A 15,445-nucleotide genomic window follows, 5' to 3' on the forward strand; every position below is an offset into this window, starting at 1 on the left:
GACAGGCTGTCACCAGTCATTACAATGTTTTGAATAAGATTGTTAAGCTGAGTTTTCAAACTACATTCAGGCCAAACCACAAATTGCCTAAAATCACTCATTGTTGTCTTTTATAACCTGTACGTTGGGATTATTTTTTTTCCCTACTAGTGCAGAAGTTGGTATACTAGTGATGTGTGACTATTTGCCTGGGTTTCTTGTCCAGTCACAGACTGGACAAAATACTTGCGGTGTACAAAGTAGCTTATTCTTGTCACTGCTGTTGTCTTCTAATAATTGACCATTCACCTTTCCTGTTTTTTAATATAAAAAACAAAACGGGGATGGTGAGAATTAATCACTAATCTTTTTCAAGTAATTCCTTGTATAAATTCAAAAGCTTAAAGTAAAAAGTTAGAAATTGAGTAGCGGAATGAAAAAGTAGCAAGGAGTAAGTACACTTGAACTAAAAAATTCAGAGCGACAATTTAAGCTAATCTAAAACATAATTTACAGAGGCTCTACTTTTCCTTACAGGTTGTAATCTTACTTGATTTCAAAATGGCTGTCTTGAAACTAGGATAGTGAATTTTAGGGCAAAATGACAAGAGTAGGAACATCTTGATAAGAAACACATGAAACGTTTTCAGTGCTCTCCTATAGCATAAAGAAAACCAAAACAAGTGTAAGTATATAGCCGAAACGAAGTAGGAGATGCTCTTGGAGTAATTTTGTCATGATGGTACGTTGGGGTAGAGCTGAAGTTTCATAGAAATCTGCTTCCAGCTGTTCAAGGAAACGTACCTCTCATTAATGTATTTAAGCGTGGCCTTTTGATAACTCTTTAGCCAGAGAACAGACACAAATACTTAAATTTCAAGAAAAGTTTTGTTGCCTTACGTAAGTGTAAGTTCACTGCTATTAGCCAACCAAGTTGTGCGTATTGTGAAGTGGGTAGCACGCTTGGATCTCAGGTGTATTAACTGGATGAGCAGGCAGTACAATCCTGAATTTGGTAATTACTGCCTATCAGTTAATGACCACCACTCTGCAGTGAATAGTTAACTGTCTCCTGTCCCACTGGAGCACACCCAGGGTAAGCTTTCATTGAGATGCAAAAAGGAATGTTAAGTTGTACTACTATCTTTTCGTCGTCACGTAATTCACCAAGGAAGTCTGTCTAGGAATGAACTTAAAATAATTATTTATCCCCTTCCTTTCCTGGGCTGATAAGCCATAATAGCACACTGCTCTGCAAGTATCTCTTTCCCCAGTTGTGAGGTTTCTAACCTCATTGTATTTGCTCCAAGGCTCCTGTGTGGCTTTGTGGCTCTAAGTTTACTCGGCTTGTACGATCCAATGTTATTTCAGGCTGCAGCTACCACCTTAAGTAGTTCCACAACAGTCTCTGAAACTTCCATTTTCACCTTAAGACACTTGTGCGGAAGTACCAGAATAAAATGCAATTGCTCTTGTTCTTGGTACCTAAGAAGAATTGTGCCTAAACTTCTAGCACCCTGAAAGTAAGTTCTAGATGTTGAGAGCATTTGTTCTTCCAATCCCAGGAGCAAGTGGCTGTGTTCTTACCCTCAAATGTGAACATAAACTCAGTCAGTTAGTGCTTCTGATTGTAAGCTCAGACTGCTGTACAAACAAGCTCTACCTTGTGCTGAGGCAAATGAGGAGTGTGATAGCAATGACAGAGTGCCAGCATTGTGGCCATGCAATAGTGGAGTAGATTCCCAGGATGCTCAAATAGCGGTGATCACAGATTGCACGACTAGTATGAATTTAAAGGCCTTGCTGTTGAGTAATATTGCCGATGTATCTGCTAGTTCCAAATAGCATATCTGGTTTCATTTGTTCTACAAGAAATTAAATAAATCTTCAGTTCAGATACATTATATTTCCAGGGAGCATGGTATACATATGCATCAGTTGCATGGCAGAGTGCTTTTCGGAATATCTTCCTCAGTTTTATCTTTATTTGTTTCTGTTTAAAATGTATTTATTCTTCTTCTCAGAGACATGGCTATTGCACTTTGGGAGAAGCTTTTAACCGCTTAGACTTTTCAAGTGCAATTCAGGACATCAGAAGGTTCAATTACGTGGTCAAAGTAAGCTCTTTATTTTATATGCGTATTTTAAAAATTAATTTGCTGATCTGCCTATATGTATAAAAGAAATAATTTTGCACTGAACAGCTGATGATTTGTGACTGTATAAATATCCTGTTCATCTGTAATTTATACTGCATGAAGCAACTTTAAACCAAGTAATTTTTCTTTGGTGAAAACTCAATATATTGCTCTATGAAAGCCTGTAGCTTGACGAGGATGGTGATGGCCAGTATGCTATGTATTTACAGGGAAACATTGGTGGTAGTTTCAGTTGTTCGTCAGTCTGGGTAGTGAACTTGCTTTAAAGGCAAAACAACTCCTATGCAACCAAAAATAGCAAAGTTTAATACATCTTAGATATACTTTACTACATCTTAAATATGCTTAAAATAGCAATTTCCAGAATAATATTCTGCAGTTTCTGTTTTTTCTGCAGCTTCTTAACAGTCCTGTGATTCATTGCACAGGTTTTTTTTTTTCTAGGACAAGACATATACGCATTTACCTTTGTTAACATCCCTTAAAATTTGAGACTCCAGCTTTTTTAGTCTTCCTTTCTTTTTGTCTTCCAGAAATAAGTTTTATAATTTATTTTTTTATAAAACTATGTAACTTGTGCTTTAGGGAGCCACATGATGTTATGCCTTAATTTCCTCGATTCCTAACCAGCTGCCCACTTGGAAATACCTGTTCTGGGAGATACTTTCTCTAGCCCCAAGTGTTTTTTTTGTCATCTAACTTGAGGTAGTAAAGTGCTTGTCCCAACTCCTAGAGAAGCTCAAAATGTGAGACATATCAGGACTAGAGTTCAGTTCAGGGGTGAGGCTGTTCACAAATAATGTAGTGGTTGGAATGCATCCAGAACTTGAAAAGACACAAATCAAAATTAAATACACATACTAGGAGAACACCCTTACCACTAGGCTGTGGAATATTTGGAGAGAAAACATATTCTACCCATCCTTGTGAAGCTGAGAGTGTCTCTTATACTTTCAGAAAAACAAGAGATGTGGGACCAAAGGAAGCAAAGCAAAAAGGATTTGCATCCAGGCTAGTGGTTAGGGTACTTGGCTGTTTTATTCCCCTTGCAGATTTTTTGGTATATGTATACATTGTAGTTTAGAACGTTCCTTTTTGATTCTGTTTTGGGAGCGGAAACAAGAACCTTGATCTTTCCTAACACTTTTCAACCTTGAACAGTAGGAAGCATCTAAAAAACGTGATTTGTCTTACAAATGGTGTCAACCTTGAGTGCCTCACTTGAATGGTAAACAGGTAGAATGAATCCAGAACTAGAATTTTATATGGTTTTTTAGATGCTGCTGTGCCTAAGATGGGTTACTCAAACAGTTGATCAGAACAAAGTGCAAAGTCTAACATAAGCATATTGACCAATTTCTCTTGGTCTGGTTTAGTCAGCCAGGCTTAAGAATGTTGAGAAAGGAGCAATATTTTAAAATTCAGAAATTTGGCTTTCTGATCCAAACTGTTACTAGAGTAATGGTAGACCCTAAGAAATTAGGATGGATTTAGAATAGCAGGCAGACTTCCAAAATTCTTTTAACATTTAAAAATTTATTTGAAAGTTTTAAAATTTTAGAATTGTTCTACAGTTACAAAAACTTAATTAAAACTTTTCATCAATTCCTCTGAGGTGATGGAGGCAAACTGACTTTTATTAACAGGTACAGAAACTGTACATCCAAGACCTTAAATGTTACTGAGCTGCTAATAAGCATGATCAATACAAATTACCGATCAATATAGCTGTGGAACTTGTTGACTTGAGAAACATTTGTGGTGGTGTATCTAACAAATTGAAACGTCTGTGTGGATGTCAGTAAAATGTGAAGTTGCAAGAGATTTTTAAAGAGGATGTTTAATCTGCTTTTAGCGGTTTTTAAGCCAGTCTGCAACTGAGAGCTAATGTAAGAAGCAGGTCATACCATACTTAACTGCTTTATACAAGTTCTCTTTACTTCCCTGAAATTTCTAATGGTAGAGATGTTTTGTGTAGATCTCATTTAATGCAGTGCAGCTGTTCCTATTCTTCTCCCCTAAGAATTATTCCTAGTTATGCATGAACACAATGATGATTACTTTTGTGTGGTGTTCTGCTTCTTGCATTTAAGATAGCAAGATATACATCTTGTTTAAAAAGTTTATTTAAAATACCAAGCCCTACTGGATAGCTCTTCTTTGATCCCAGACCACCAAGATGATCCATTTTGATTCTCCAACTGACTAAAGACCTCTCAATCATTATTAAAAGCTTATACAGATGTCTGCCTGGGAGCCTTTTAGGGTGGGTAGTGGCAGGAAGAGGTAGAATTTTTCTTGTACTTGTTTCTGCTGTAGTATAATGATCATTTCTTAGCTGTTAAATGTCTGACACATGGAGTTTGATACAGATGGTCTTTTTTTCAAAATGTTGCCATTTGAATAAACAGTTGATCCACTCAAAGTTGTAATCTCTAGTAGACAACGTAAGCCATGGCTATGTGTGTCTTGGTAAGACTGAACTCGTGTCAGATCCTCGTACTTTTGCATCTGCTAAAATTGTCTTAATCCTTGCATATTAACCTTCACTGAAAATGGAATCTTCATTAAAATTAGCCAGGTGGAATTTGTTTCTTTGATTTGATTTTTAGTCTGAGTGGCATAACTGATTTTTTTAAATTAATCAAGAGAAATGTGCATACTTGCTTGAATTGGCAAACTGCCAGAGACCTCTAGGCATGCTCTAAATTATTAATCAAACTAAAAGGCTTTGAAAATGCCAAGAGAGAGGTCCTGGTATCTGGTTCCAAACGGTATAAATAGATTGCTTGTATTTAAATACATCAGGAGAATTGTTTCCTCCTTTCATAGCACATAATGTTTTGTCAGGGATCATGCAGAGAAGCCAGAAGGCACATTATTAAATCAGGGAGAGAACAGGTGTATTCTCTCTTCCTCCAAAAGAAAATTAATGTTGAATGTAGTGTCAAATCAGTGTTTTGGAAATGAAGATACAAAATAATTTTTGGCAGGCTTAGTCTTTGACCCTCTGTGCCAATAGTTGATGGTGTCCTACAAAGCATGGCTCTGCAGGTTGGTGTTTTGAGCACTCTGGGGGGGATGCTGGTTTCTGCTCCCTGGTTTCCTTTTCTGATGTACTGAGGACACTTGTTCTGAACTCAGCGTTATGAATGGCAATTGTAAAGCTCAGTGCCACACTTCTAAACATTGCAATGCTGTCGTAACATCGAAGTCTCTTTTATTTCATACTAAGAGACCACTTTTTGTTGAAGAGGCAATGGTCTTTGTCAGCTACAAACCTGAACCTAAAACACAAAAGCAAAGGTGTCAAAATGGAGCAAGGGCTGCATCTATTAGCTATAGCTTGGCATTCATGTACAAGAACTTCAGTTATTCTGGTTAAAAAAAATTCCTGCTGTTCTCAACACTCTTCTGTTCATAGTGGTTCCAGAGAGAAACCTGTGGACAGCTAGGACATCCTTACTATATAGTTAAGGGGAAGTTACTAATACAGTGTGTATACTGCTCATTATTAGACCACTGTGGCTTCTTCTGCCAGGGACCTGAATATAGGAGTGATACAATTTTATTTTTTTTTCCCCAGTTTAGGTAAAATACGGCATTTCTTCTCCCTGAGCAGTGCACTCAGTCCAACATACCTCAGTTTGACCAGTATGATACTTTCACTCAGAGACTGGCCATCTGGTAGTTGGTATCAGTTCAGAGTGGTGTTCCTGGCCACCAAATCTGTCAGGGTTCAGGACCCAGCCACATCAAAGACCACATTTCTATTTGTGAACCTCCAAAAGAAGAGACTCCCTCCATTGTTCCGTTACAGCTTGTAAAGGCCATATGTCATGCACTTTATCACAGAGATAAACACTAGTATTTGGATAGTATTTTGAAATGTACATATCTCTTCATGAGTTGTTCATGGGATGCCAGGGGGAATGCCTAAAGCTTTCTGCATTTGTCTTGCTTTGTTTTCTGAACTCTGTAGTTATGTTTTCACAAAAAATGGTTGCAGTGCTCTAGGCTGCTGTAGGTAAATTTGTGTACTGAAAGCGTGTATTTGAAACCAACCTTTACTTCTGTCATTCTTCTGAGTTAATTCTTGGTCCTAGCTTTTGCAGTTAATTGCAAAATCCCAGTTAACTTCACTGAGTGGTGCAGCACAGAAGAACTACTTTAACATTTTGGACAAAATTGTGCGGAAGGGTAAGACCTAAGATTTTGTAGTCTGCTTGTTTGGATTTAATTGCTGTGACTAAGCTATCAGTTGATGGGGTTTTTTGTTAGCTTTATTACTGTTTTTACACTGTAAGACAAAGCAATAGCATATTTAATTAGTGAAAGGTTTCATACTTCCCATTCCACAGTTGCAATCAGTTGTTCTCTCTTGATCATTGAATCATGTCTCTTGAAGCAGATTGGTGAAATTAAATGATGATTAGATTCTATTCAGAAATTATTGGTTACTATTAAATTATACTCTATGAAATGTGGAAGCTTTTAGATTAGTAACATGTTTGTTTTTCAGTTTGCATGATGTACTGAGATTTAAAGTACATAACTGCTTTTTTTGTTCTCAAAAAAAGCTATTACATGATATTGAAATTTTTTTTCTGGTAACCACACTAAATGGAGATGTAATACTATCAGCTTTGAAGAGAAGAAGTCGATTTATAACTAGTTGTTCAGCATTAATTTTATTAAATACATAGCATGAAACATTACATCAAATTTGCATGTGAAATTGTTAATTATTGATCTTGCACTTATGGAATAGCATTAACGAATGTCATGGTGGGAATTAGGGCAGCTATCTATGCATAAACAGTTGCGTTGTAATTAGTTCATTTTAAAAAGTGTTGATTAGCTTGAGCTAACTGTATTAGCTTGGTTAACTCAGTTAACCAAAATTGTGTTTGTTTTTTTTCTTTTTCCAGTCATGGAAGACCAATATAATCCACGATTAATCAAAGATCTTCTACAGGATCTGAGTTCAACTCTCTGTATACTGCTTAGGGGAGTAGGAAAATCTGTGTTGGTAGGGAACATCAATATTTGGGTTTGCCGATTAGAAACTGTCCTTCTGTGGCAACAACAACTAAAAAACCTTCAGATTAACAAGGTATATTATTAAATCATGCTAAAAAAGTATTTGGAGGAGGGGAATTATATTGAACATTGGTTTATAATTTGTAAGTGAACAAAGTTTCAATTACATCTTAAAGAGTTTTACTTGTTTTCTTTGTTTTTAGAGAAGTAATATGAAATCAATGAAATGGAATCAACTTAATTTTCTAATGAGGGCTGCCACAGTGCCTGTACTGCTGGTTTGTGGTAGAGATGTATAGATGTAATTTCTCACCCAAATAAATTTCAAAATGTTTATCTCTAGATTGTCAGATAGAGATGGGGAGAAAAAAAAAAAACAAACCACAAACGATTTTTAATTCCAAAGTAAGTCTTCCACTACTGAAGAAGTAAAAATCTGAAAGGAATTTTAGAGGTGGATCAGGAAGACAGAAATTAAATAACTGAAGAAGCAATTTTACTGCTTTAGTCATTATCACAATTGGTTTTTGTAAAAAAAGGATAATGACTTCAGTATCTGGATTCTGATCATGTGACTTTGTTCAAAGCACATGCTATGCACTGCTCCAGGTTTTTATAGTGGAAACTTCTGATGATAAGCAGGCAATTTTTTTAACCTGTCTGGGTTACTCCTGGAGGAAGAAATGCTGCAAGATACTGCTCACAGTAAAGTCATACACCTGTTTCATCTGTTTGCTTTCAGCTATGAAATTTTGAAATTGTCCTTGCTGTGTGTGCCGGGTATCTGAATAAAACAGCTAATTTTGGAATAGAAGGGAGAAATGGGGAACCCGATCTCAGCAGTTTTCATATGTCAGGCAACCACAGCATAGGCAGTTTTGAGACACTGCAGTTGCTGTGTTTGTTTCTTTCCAGTGTGCCACTTCCACCTCAGCTGTTTTACACTGGTTGAAATAACTGATGAGAAATCTTGCATCTGGAATGCTCACACATTCCTGAACAGAATGAAAGTCCCAGAGACATTTGTAACAGATGACATGATGGAAAGTCGAGTCTAAGTGAGATGAAAGGTTGTGAAATAAACTGACATAAAGGAGAGCCTGCTAGAGTACAGCTGCTGGGCTGCCAGTGCCTTGCGACTGGGTAGCTCTGCTAGGTGGGGCAGGCAGCTGCCCGTGCTCCTGCCCTTGCCAGCTGGGATGCTGCCTCCAGCCCTGATGGGCTTTGTGCCACCTGGCAGTGCAGGCTCCAGATTCAGTAGTGTGTGAGTTGTGCTGTACGTTGCCCTGTTAAAGAGACAGTTCAGCAGAGCTGGATACTCTCAATGAAAACTTTCTCGATGCTCTGATCTGTCGCTGCCTGCAGAATTCCTCATTTACCTGTGAGGGCAACTATCTGCAGACTTCAGAAATGAACCTGCTCTTTTCTGCCTCTGACTTCCATAATGTTTTCATTCTGCATTTCTGCTCTTCAGTCCTGTATCCTGTGCTGTATTCTGTACTCGAGTGGTCTTAAGGCAAATTAACGTGTGCTTTGTTTCTTAGTAAAAAGTAGTTATCCTACAAATTACAAATAATTGGTTCATACCTTTATTATAGTTAGGGTTTTTTAGTACACTTCTCTTAAAGGTGGAATTGAATATATCGTAGTTTTCAAGACTGTATACTCTCGAATTATTTTCTGAGAACAGAAGTGTTTTAAACTATTAGATGTTTAAATAAAGAATTTAGGATGTGTTTATTTTAACAGTAGAAAAACTGTAAATTATAATGTTACAGTCTGTAGCTCCTTCTGTACCTGTAGTCATTTAAGTTTTCAGCAACAGCTGTTAGAGAATAATGGTAGCCAAGTAATCAAAATATCACAGAATTAACCGTAGATACTACTGAATAGTTTTGTACAAACTAAACTAAGACCTGTACGAACTAAACTAAGATACCTCTAAAGTAAGAATCTTATTTGCACCTTATACTGTCAAGTGTTTGTAGTTAAAAGTCTTCAACTCTTGTTTGCAGCAAGTCAGCAGTGGTCTTACACTTAGCGATCTCCCTCTCCATATGCTGAATAACATCTTATACAGGTTCTCTGATGGCTGGGACATTATTACTCTGGGTCAAGTGACCCCGACTTTGTACATGCTCAGTGAAGACAGACAGTTGTGGAAAAAACTCTGCCAGTACCATTTTGCGGAAAAGCAGGTAATAAACTGTCATTTGCATAAATATGGCCCTTATCTTTGCAATATGGTATACTAATGAAGTGTGAACTCACCCTTTTTGACATAAAAATATGATGGTGTGCACTAATAGTGAAAGTGTTCTCTTTTTTGGGGCTTGATTCATACTAAAAGTTTTATTCAGCATGTTGTGAGGTTAGTGTAAGGAAACAGCCTGATAGTTACGCTATTTTAAAAAATATCTACCGTAAATTAGAAGTTACCTTATCAGAGCTGGAAGAAGAACTTTAAAAACCTAGTACATTCCAGACTGGAGGAAGTGAAAATATGCATTCTTAAATCTGACAGGTTGAAGTGGTACCATTTGGTCGGTGGCTACCAGATTAAGTGTTACTATAACAGAAAAGTAGAAGTAAAGATCAGTTAACTCATGTGCGGTTGACCCAAGTAAGAATTTCGGTGAGATGAAAAGTTTTAGAGTTAACTTTATGGAGACTAGACAAAGGCAAACTGAAAAACCCTCCTTCAGAAGAATGCAAGGTGAAGTTATGAGGATGGGAAGTTTAAGCTTAATGTGGCAGTTGAATGGATTTTGAGGCAAGATGAGGTAAGCTCTATTGAACAGTGACAGAAGTGGTTGGAGAGGAAGCTGTTATATTAAGGTAATGTTGGGGAAAAAGATCACTTAAGCATTTCAGTAGAGTTAGCTAGCCCTGTGCCTTTATGAAGGACACTTGTACACAGTGTTTCCAATGTGTTCCTGAATGTTCATGTTCAATTTCTTATTAGGTCATTAACAATAAAAATCTAATGATTTTATTTTTCTTCCAATATCAAATTCTGCTGCTTCTGTTTAAAAGTATGCTACCTTAATAAGCTAAAGAATCATGTTGGGTTGTTTTTCCGGTCCTCTGCAGTATATTTGCTGAACTATTGAAACACCCACAACAACATACTTGAGATCTGAAGAGCACTTCTAGAAAAAAAACGAGAACTCTACACAGGGAAACTATTATGCAACAAAGTGAAGTGTAGCTGAAATCAGAAAGGCAGTGCTATTCTCCCCATCTAGGAGTTGTCTTCTGAATGAAGAAAGCCTTTAATGTATTAGCATTAATCCCCACTGAGTGGAACAGAAGCCTTTTACAAGTACATACTTACTAAACCTTGGCTGTGTATTAGGCTGGGGAGAAATAGCCATTGTGCATCAACTAATCTTTATGTGCAGGTTATGTCCTCAAGAAGTACATCAATCACTGATTATTGCTATCCTTCTAGAAAGATCATGTGAAAAATAATCATGTATGTACTTTTAAAATGAAAGAAAAAGCATTATTTAAATTCATAGTTACTGTCTGAACAGGAAAACACTACTTGTAATGCATGATCATTTTTTTAAATCTCGTTCCTGGGTGGTGTTTTAAAAAGTATACAATTAATTACTTCTGACTCTAAATATTGGCTTTGTTATATGGTTCTTGACTATAATTAGAATAATTTCAAGACAGTAGAGTTAGATCAGATGTGTATGGCCTCCTTTTTCTTGGCAAATATGCACCTTCCTATTTTTAGTGTTTTACCTTCCTTTTTTTGCGGCTCGATCTATCTTTCTGCTTTGCAGAAATGTGTGGTGTCAGATTATTGACTTCAAAGAATTCCAGTTACAAAACTTCAGTTTAACTACGTTTTTTTCTCCCCAGTTCTTTACTTGATTTGACTAGTTCTTTGACAATTTTAAAGGAAGATAATTTTATGTCCAGTTTTGTAGGCATTTGATTCTATCAGAGAAAGGTCACATTGACTGGAAGCTGATGTACTTTGCACTTCAGAAATATTACCCAATAAAGGAACAGTACGGGGACACCTTGCATTTCTGTCGACACTGTAGTATTCTGTTTTGGAAGGTAAGAGCTTTGAAATAGATAATCAGAAATAAGTTCAAACAGCTACTGGTGATCATCTGAAAGGAAAAATATTAAGATCATCTTGCCAGCTTTCTTACGTGAAATGTGATTGGACAACGAATATCTAACTTTTAAATAATATATATAAAATTTCTGTATAAAAATCAAGATTGAAATTCCAAAGTTCTTTCTTTAGTATTCTTACCTCTTGATTCCTGATAACCGCAGTACTTAGAACTGCAATAAGTGCCATGTGAAAGAGTTGCAGTCTGTGTAGTCTTGTATCTATTTAACCTTATGCAAAGCCATTAGGAACTTGTATCAAGCGAGTCATTTTATGATGTCCCTTTTCTAATGATGGCATGGCAATCAGTATGTCTCTAATGAGAACTTACACCAATGTGGTAGCAATACTATAGTAGTAAAACTCTCTATTTTTATAGTCTTGCTTCTGTCCCATATGAAGCTTGGAGGAGTGTTTGAAACATCATTCAAAATGCATTTTACATTGATTTTGATGTTTACCATGAAGCATATTCTGTCTTACAGGATGATTTTAATTTCTGTAGGGTGTTTTCATGTTTAGCTTGTGTGTGAGTGCATAGTCCTGCTTTTACTTTGTGTTGCACTGTAATCTAGCCTTCTAGTTAGACTTCTTTAATTTTGCAGCTCAAAGACCAGCTATGGGTAGTGCCAAGTGGACAGCAAAGAGCAGGAAATGTTTTGAGAAACCTTGGAGAGTACTTATACTCTAATTCATACAAATGAGTTGCTCTTGTATTGTCTTTTTGATTTTTAAGAGGAGTTGCATGTCACCGTGAGGCTTTTTTATTTTCCATACTAAAAACTAGGCTGTTTAACAGGATAAGCTAGCTTTCATAGAAGTAGCATGTTTCTGAATGATGTTGTCTTAAAGCTCAATGTTCTTGATATCACGGGAGCCCTTCCTGGTATTACTATGTTTTGCTAAATTAATAGTAGGAAAGCAGGTAGTCAGAATTGGCTTCTGCTGTGAAAAGCCTGGGTGTTTGCTGAAGAACCTGTATCAAGAATGACTAAGAACTGTTCATAACAGTGGAATAAGTCTTTATTATGTTGCCCAATATGTAGGGTAAAGTTTTCTCTTTGAAAGCAGAAATTTTAAAGGTAAGGACACCGTGTGCATGCAGGTGGGTATTTTTGGTATTGGATTTGTTTGGATTGTCTGGGTTTGCTGTGTAAAAGGCTAACACTTTCTACAGTAAATTTCTCTCGTTCTGATCTTGGTATAATTAGAATGTCTAGCACTTTAATATTAGGAATGACTAAAAGGTGTTTGGAATTAAATGTTTGACTTTGGAGATAGTGTGTGACAGTAAGAGGTAGTGAACCCGTTACCTTGACTACTCCAATCTACTGCTGGAGTAATAGCACTCATTTTGTGGTTTTATATTTTTAGCGAAACACAAGACAGTAAGTTCTACAGGTACTTTGTGTGGATTGATGGGCAGTACTTACTGGATCACCATTCCACTGTGGACTGCCTCATTCCAGGAGATTTGGGCAGGTCTTAAAGTGATAGTGTAGTTATAGATTAATTGCAGGCTTCTGCACTAAAATTCTGTAGCAGGTGTTTGGGATCTGCTATTTTAACAGGAGCAGAGTCAGCAGGTTGAGGAAAGCGATTGTCCCTTTTCACTTGACACTCACTAGACTGCATCTGGGATACTGCATCCAGGTGGGGGTCCCCAGTACAAAAAACTGAAACTGGATGGAGTTCAGGTGAGGGCCAAATAATCAGGGAGGCTTGAGGACTTGCCCTGTGAAGAGATGCTGGAGAAGACTGCTTCAGAGAAACCTAAGAGCCTGCCATGAGGACAGCCAAGGAAGGGAATGGTTTGACCATTAGAGGTGCAGTTTCCATCCTTGGATGTTTTCAAGACCTGACTGGGTAAATCTCAGAGCAACCTGGTCTGATCTCACAACTTCCTCTCCTTTGAGCAGAAGGTTGGACTAGAGACCTCCTGAGGTGCCTCCCAACCTGATTGATTCTGTGAGCCTGCGTTGCAGTTTTCCTTCCCTAGGTCTTGGAATCTAAGCCTTGTCCCTTCTTAAAATAAATGTTTGATCAGGCTGAAATAGATTGTTAAACCAGTTTCTGCACAGCTGGCACCCTTATCGGCAGGGACATGAAGAGGTTAATCACTGGTCTGAAAAACAGTCCCTCTGTGTACGGGGACAATGGGAGTGAAGTAGTGCTAGTCACTCTGAGCTATATGGGGGGGAAATAGTTCTGCTTTTTCAGGGACTTGCATCTATATCCTTTCCCAAGCTTTCTAGAAAGATGAGAGGCAAAGTAGGGAGTGGTGTGTAGCAGGACAGGAGATACTTCATTAGTTCTAGAAAAATTCTGTGCTAGGTGAAAATATTTCTTAATCAGAAAAAACTTTTATCAGGCTTTGACAATTTGTTCAAGCTTCAGTATCCTAATGATTAGACAGATTATTAAATACGTATGAGTGGTCGACATATAATTGTATCTATAATGTACAGATTTTTGTTCTCAACTGAAGCTTTTACTCTGCCTAACTCCATTGGGCTTACAGCAAAAACAAACAAAAAAAACACCACCAGAAACAGGCTTTAAAAGAGAAATCACAGTTACTGTACAGAGGAAAAGTAGCAAGTGTTTGAATCTTGAAACAAACGGAAGCACTGGATTCTTCAGGTAGTTCATACTATGTAAAAATGTAGTTTCTTCTTTTAATGGTACACTTCAAAAATCAGGGAGTTCTTGCTTTCAAGGACATTCAGAAGAACTTTGGGCAGAGCTGAACACCTCTTGGTATTGCACCTTTTGCACAAAGCAAAAAATTGGAATAGTTGCAGAGGAAAAAAAAGAAGTGCTTAAGTACTTTTTAAGGGCATGAAGAAGACTAGCAGAGGTTAATTTCTTTAACGTAGCTGTGTTAAAGCTATTAAGGAATGTGAGTGTTCTCCATAAAGCCTTCTCAGAGACAGAGAAGGGATGAATAAATGTGAGACTACTTAGGGAAATTATTTAAGATAAGGGACGTCCTTGATGCAAAGAAGTTGTAGAAACTAGTTGTGGCTAAACTTATGCTGAGAATTAAGGGTTTGTAAGAACCAAAGCAGTGAGGTTCTGAAATAGAAGAATTTTCATCAATTTATGAAATTGATAATATAATGTAAGTGCAGGCAACATGAGAGGGCTACACACAGGAAATTCTTTCAGTCCTGCATTTTGTGTCATCTTAAAGCCTTGCAAAAGAAGGGACGCACGGCTACTGAATTGAATTAGCAAACAGTTGAAGTAGGGCAATGACTTTTTGCTTTTCAGTATGCTATAATAATTTTAGTGTTACTTTTAACAAGTCTTCAAGAGCTTTTCAGGAAGCAGCATTTGTATTCCTGTATTTGTTTAAAACCTGTGACCATAGTAATAATGTTAAATACAATAAGAAGGAGACTCCTGAATTCGTGACATCTTGTACTCTTCCGTGTTAAAGGAGGGAATGATTATACGAAACTCTTCATATTGAATTACTCCCTTTCAGAAGTGACTTCTTAGTAAAGGATTTGTCCATGATGAAAGTGAGAAAAATGTCATTTCAGTAGCATAAAAATGATGACAAACTAATTATTGACTGATGCCTCCCGAATGCTTTTTGTGTATACTATTTCTTCTGTTCCCCTAGGCAACATTGCAGTTGTGGGCAGTTCCTTCCTTTTAGCTCGCTCAGTAGCACATTTCAGTTATCCCAGAGACGGCCACAAAAGTTGAAATACCTTTTCTTCTTTCAATACCCAGGACTTTATGTTAAACAGCGTAATTGTTTTGCAGAAGTGATATGCTTCATGCTTGGTTTTAGTTGTCTTGGGGCTTGTGCTGGTTTTGGTTCTCCAGCTGCTTGTGATTTGCCACAAGAATAAAAGACTGTTTTTCTAAATGGCGTATGAACCTTAGCTTCAATAAACCTCACCTCTGCTTCTTTTACTTTACGCCTCTACTGCTTCCTTCTTCACGATCTCAAAGGACTACCACCTTGCGTTGTTACTCAAGGTATTTCTTGTGTGTCTCATCTGTTTTCATTGCTGACTGTTCTGTCATGTCAAAGTGAATAACGGCTTCATTTCTAATTGTTTGATACAACTTTGTTTTTTGTTTCCCCACATCAGTGTAG

At 37.2% G+C, this 15,445-nt stretch overlaps 1 protein-coding gene across 4 annotated transcripts in view; it reads left to right on the top strand.

Annotated features, from left to right (window-relative positions):
- FBXO25 (F-box protein 25) overlaps positions 1-15,445 on the top strand; it is a 28,951-nt gene that overhangs the window by 10,668 nt on the left and 2,838 nt on the right. For 3 of the 4 annotated variants that reach the window (XM_009699836.1, XM_009699837.1, XM_009699838.1), the window contains 5 exons: positions 2,004-2,096; positions 6,245-6,338; positions 7,070-7,254; positions 9,197-9,379; positions 11,118-11,261. In XM_009699836.1, coding sequence (XP_009698138.1) covers positions 2,004-2,096; positions 6,245-6,338; positions 7,070-7,254; positions 9,197-9,379; positions 11,118-11,261 — 699 coding nt within the window. Of the gene's footprint in view, positions 1-2,003; positions 2,097-6,244; positions 6,339-7,069; positions 7,255-9,196; positions 9,380-11,117; positions 11,262-15,297; positions 15,325-15,445 lie in introns of all 4 variants that reach the window. The other variant, XM_009699835.1, reaches the window with a different exon arrangement.

Source organism: Cariama cristata, unplaced genomic scaffold (assembly GCF_000690535.1).
Source record: "Cariama cristata isolate BGI_N322 unplaced genomic scaffold, ASM69053v1 scaffold1145, whole genome shotgun sequence".
Taxonomy (NCBI): domain Eukaryota; kingdom Metazoa; phylum Chordata; class Aves; order Cariamiformes; family Cariamidae; genus Cariama; species Cariama cristata.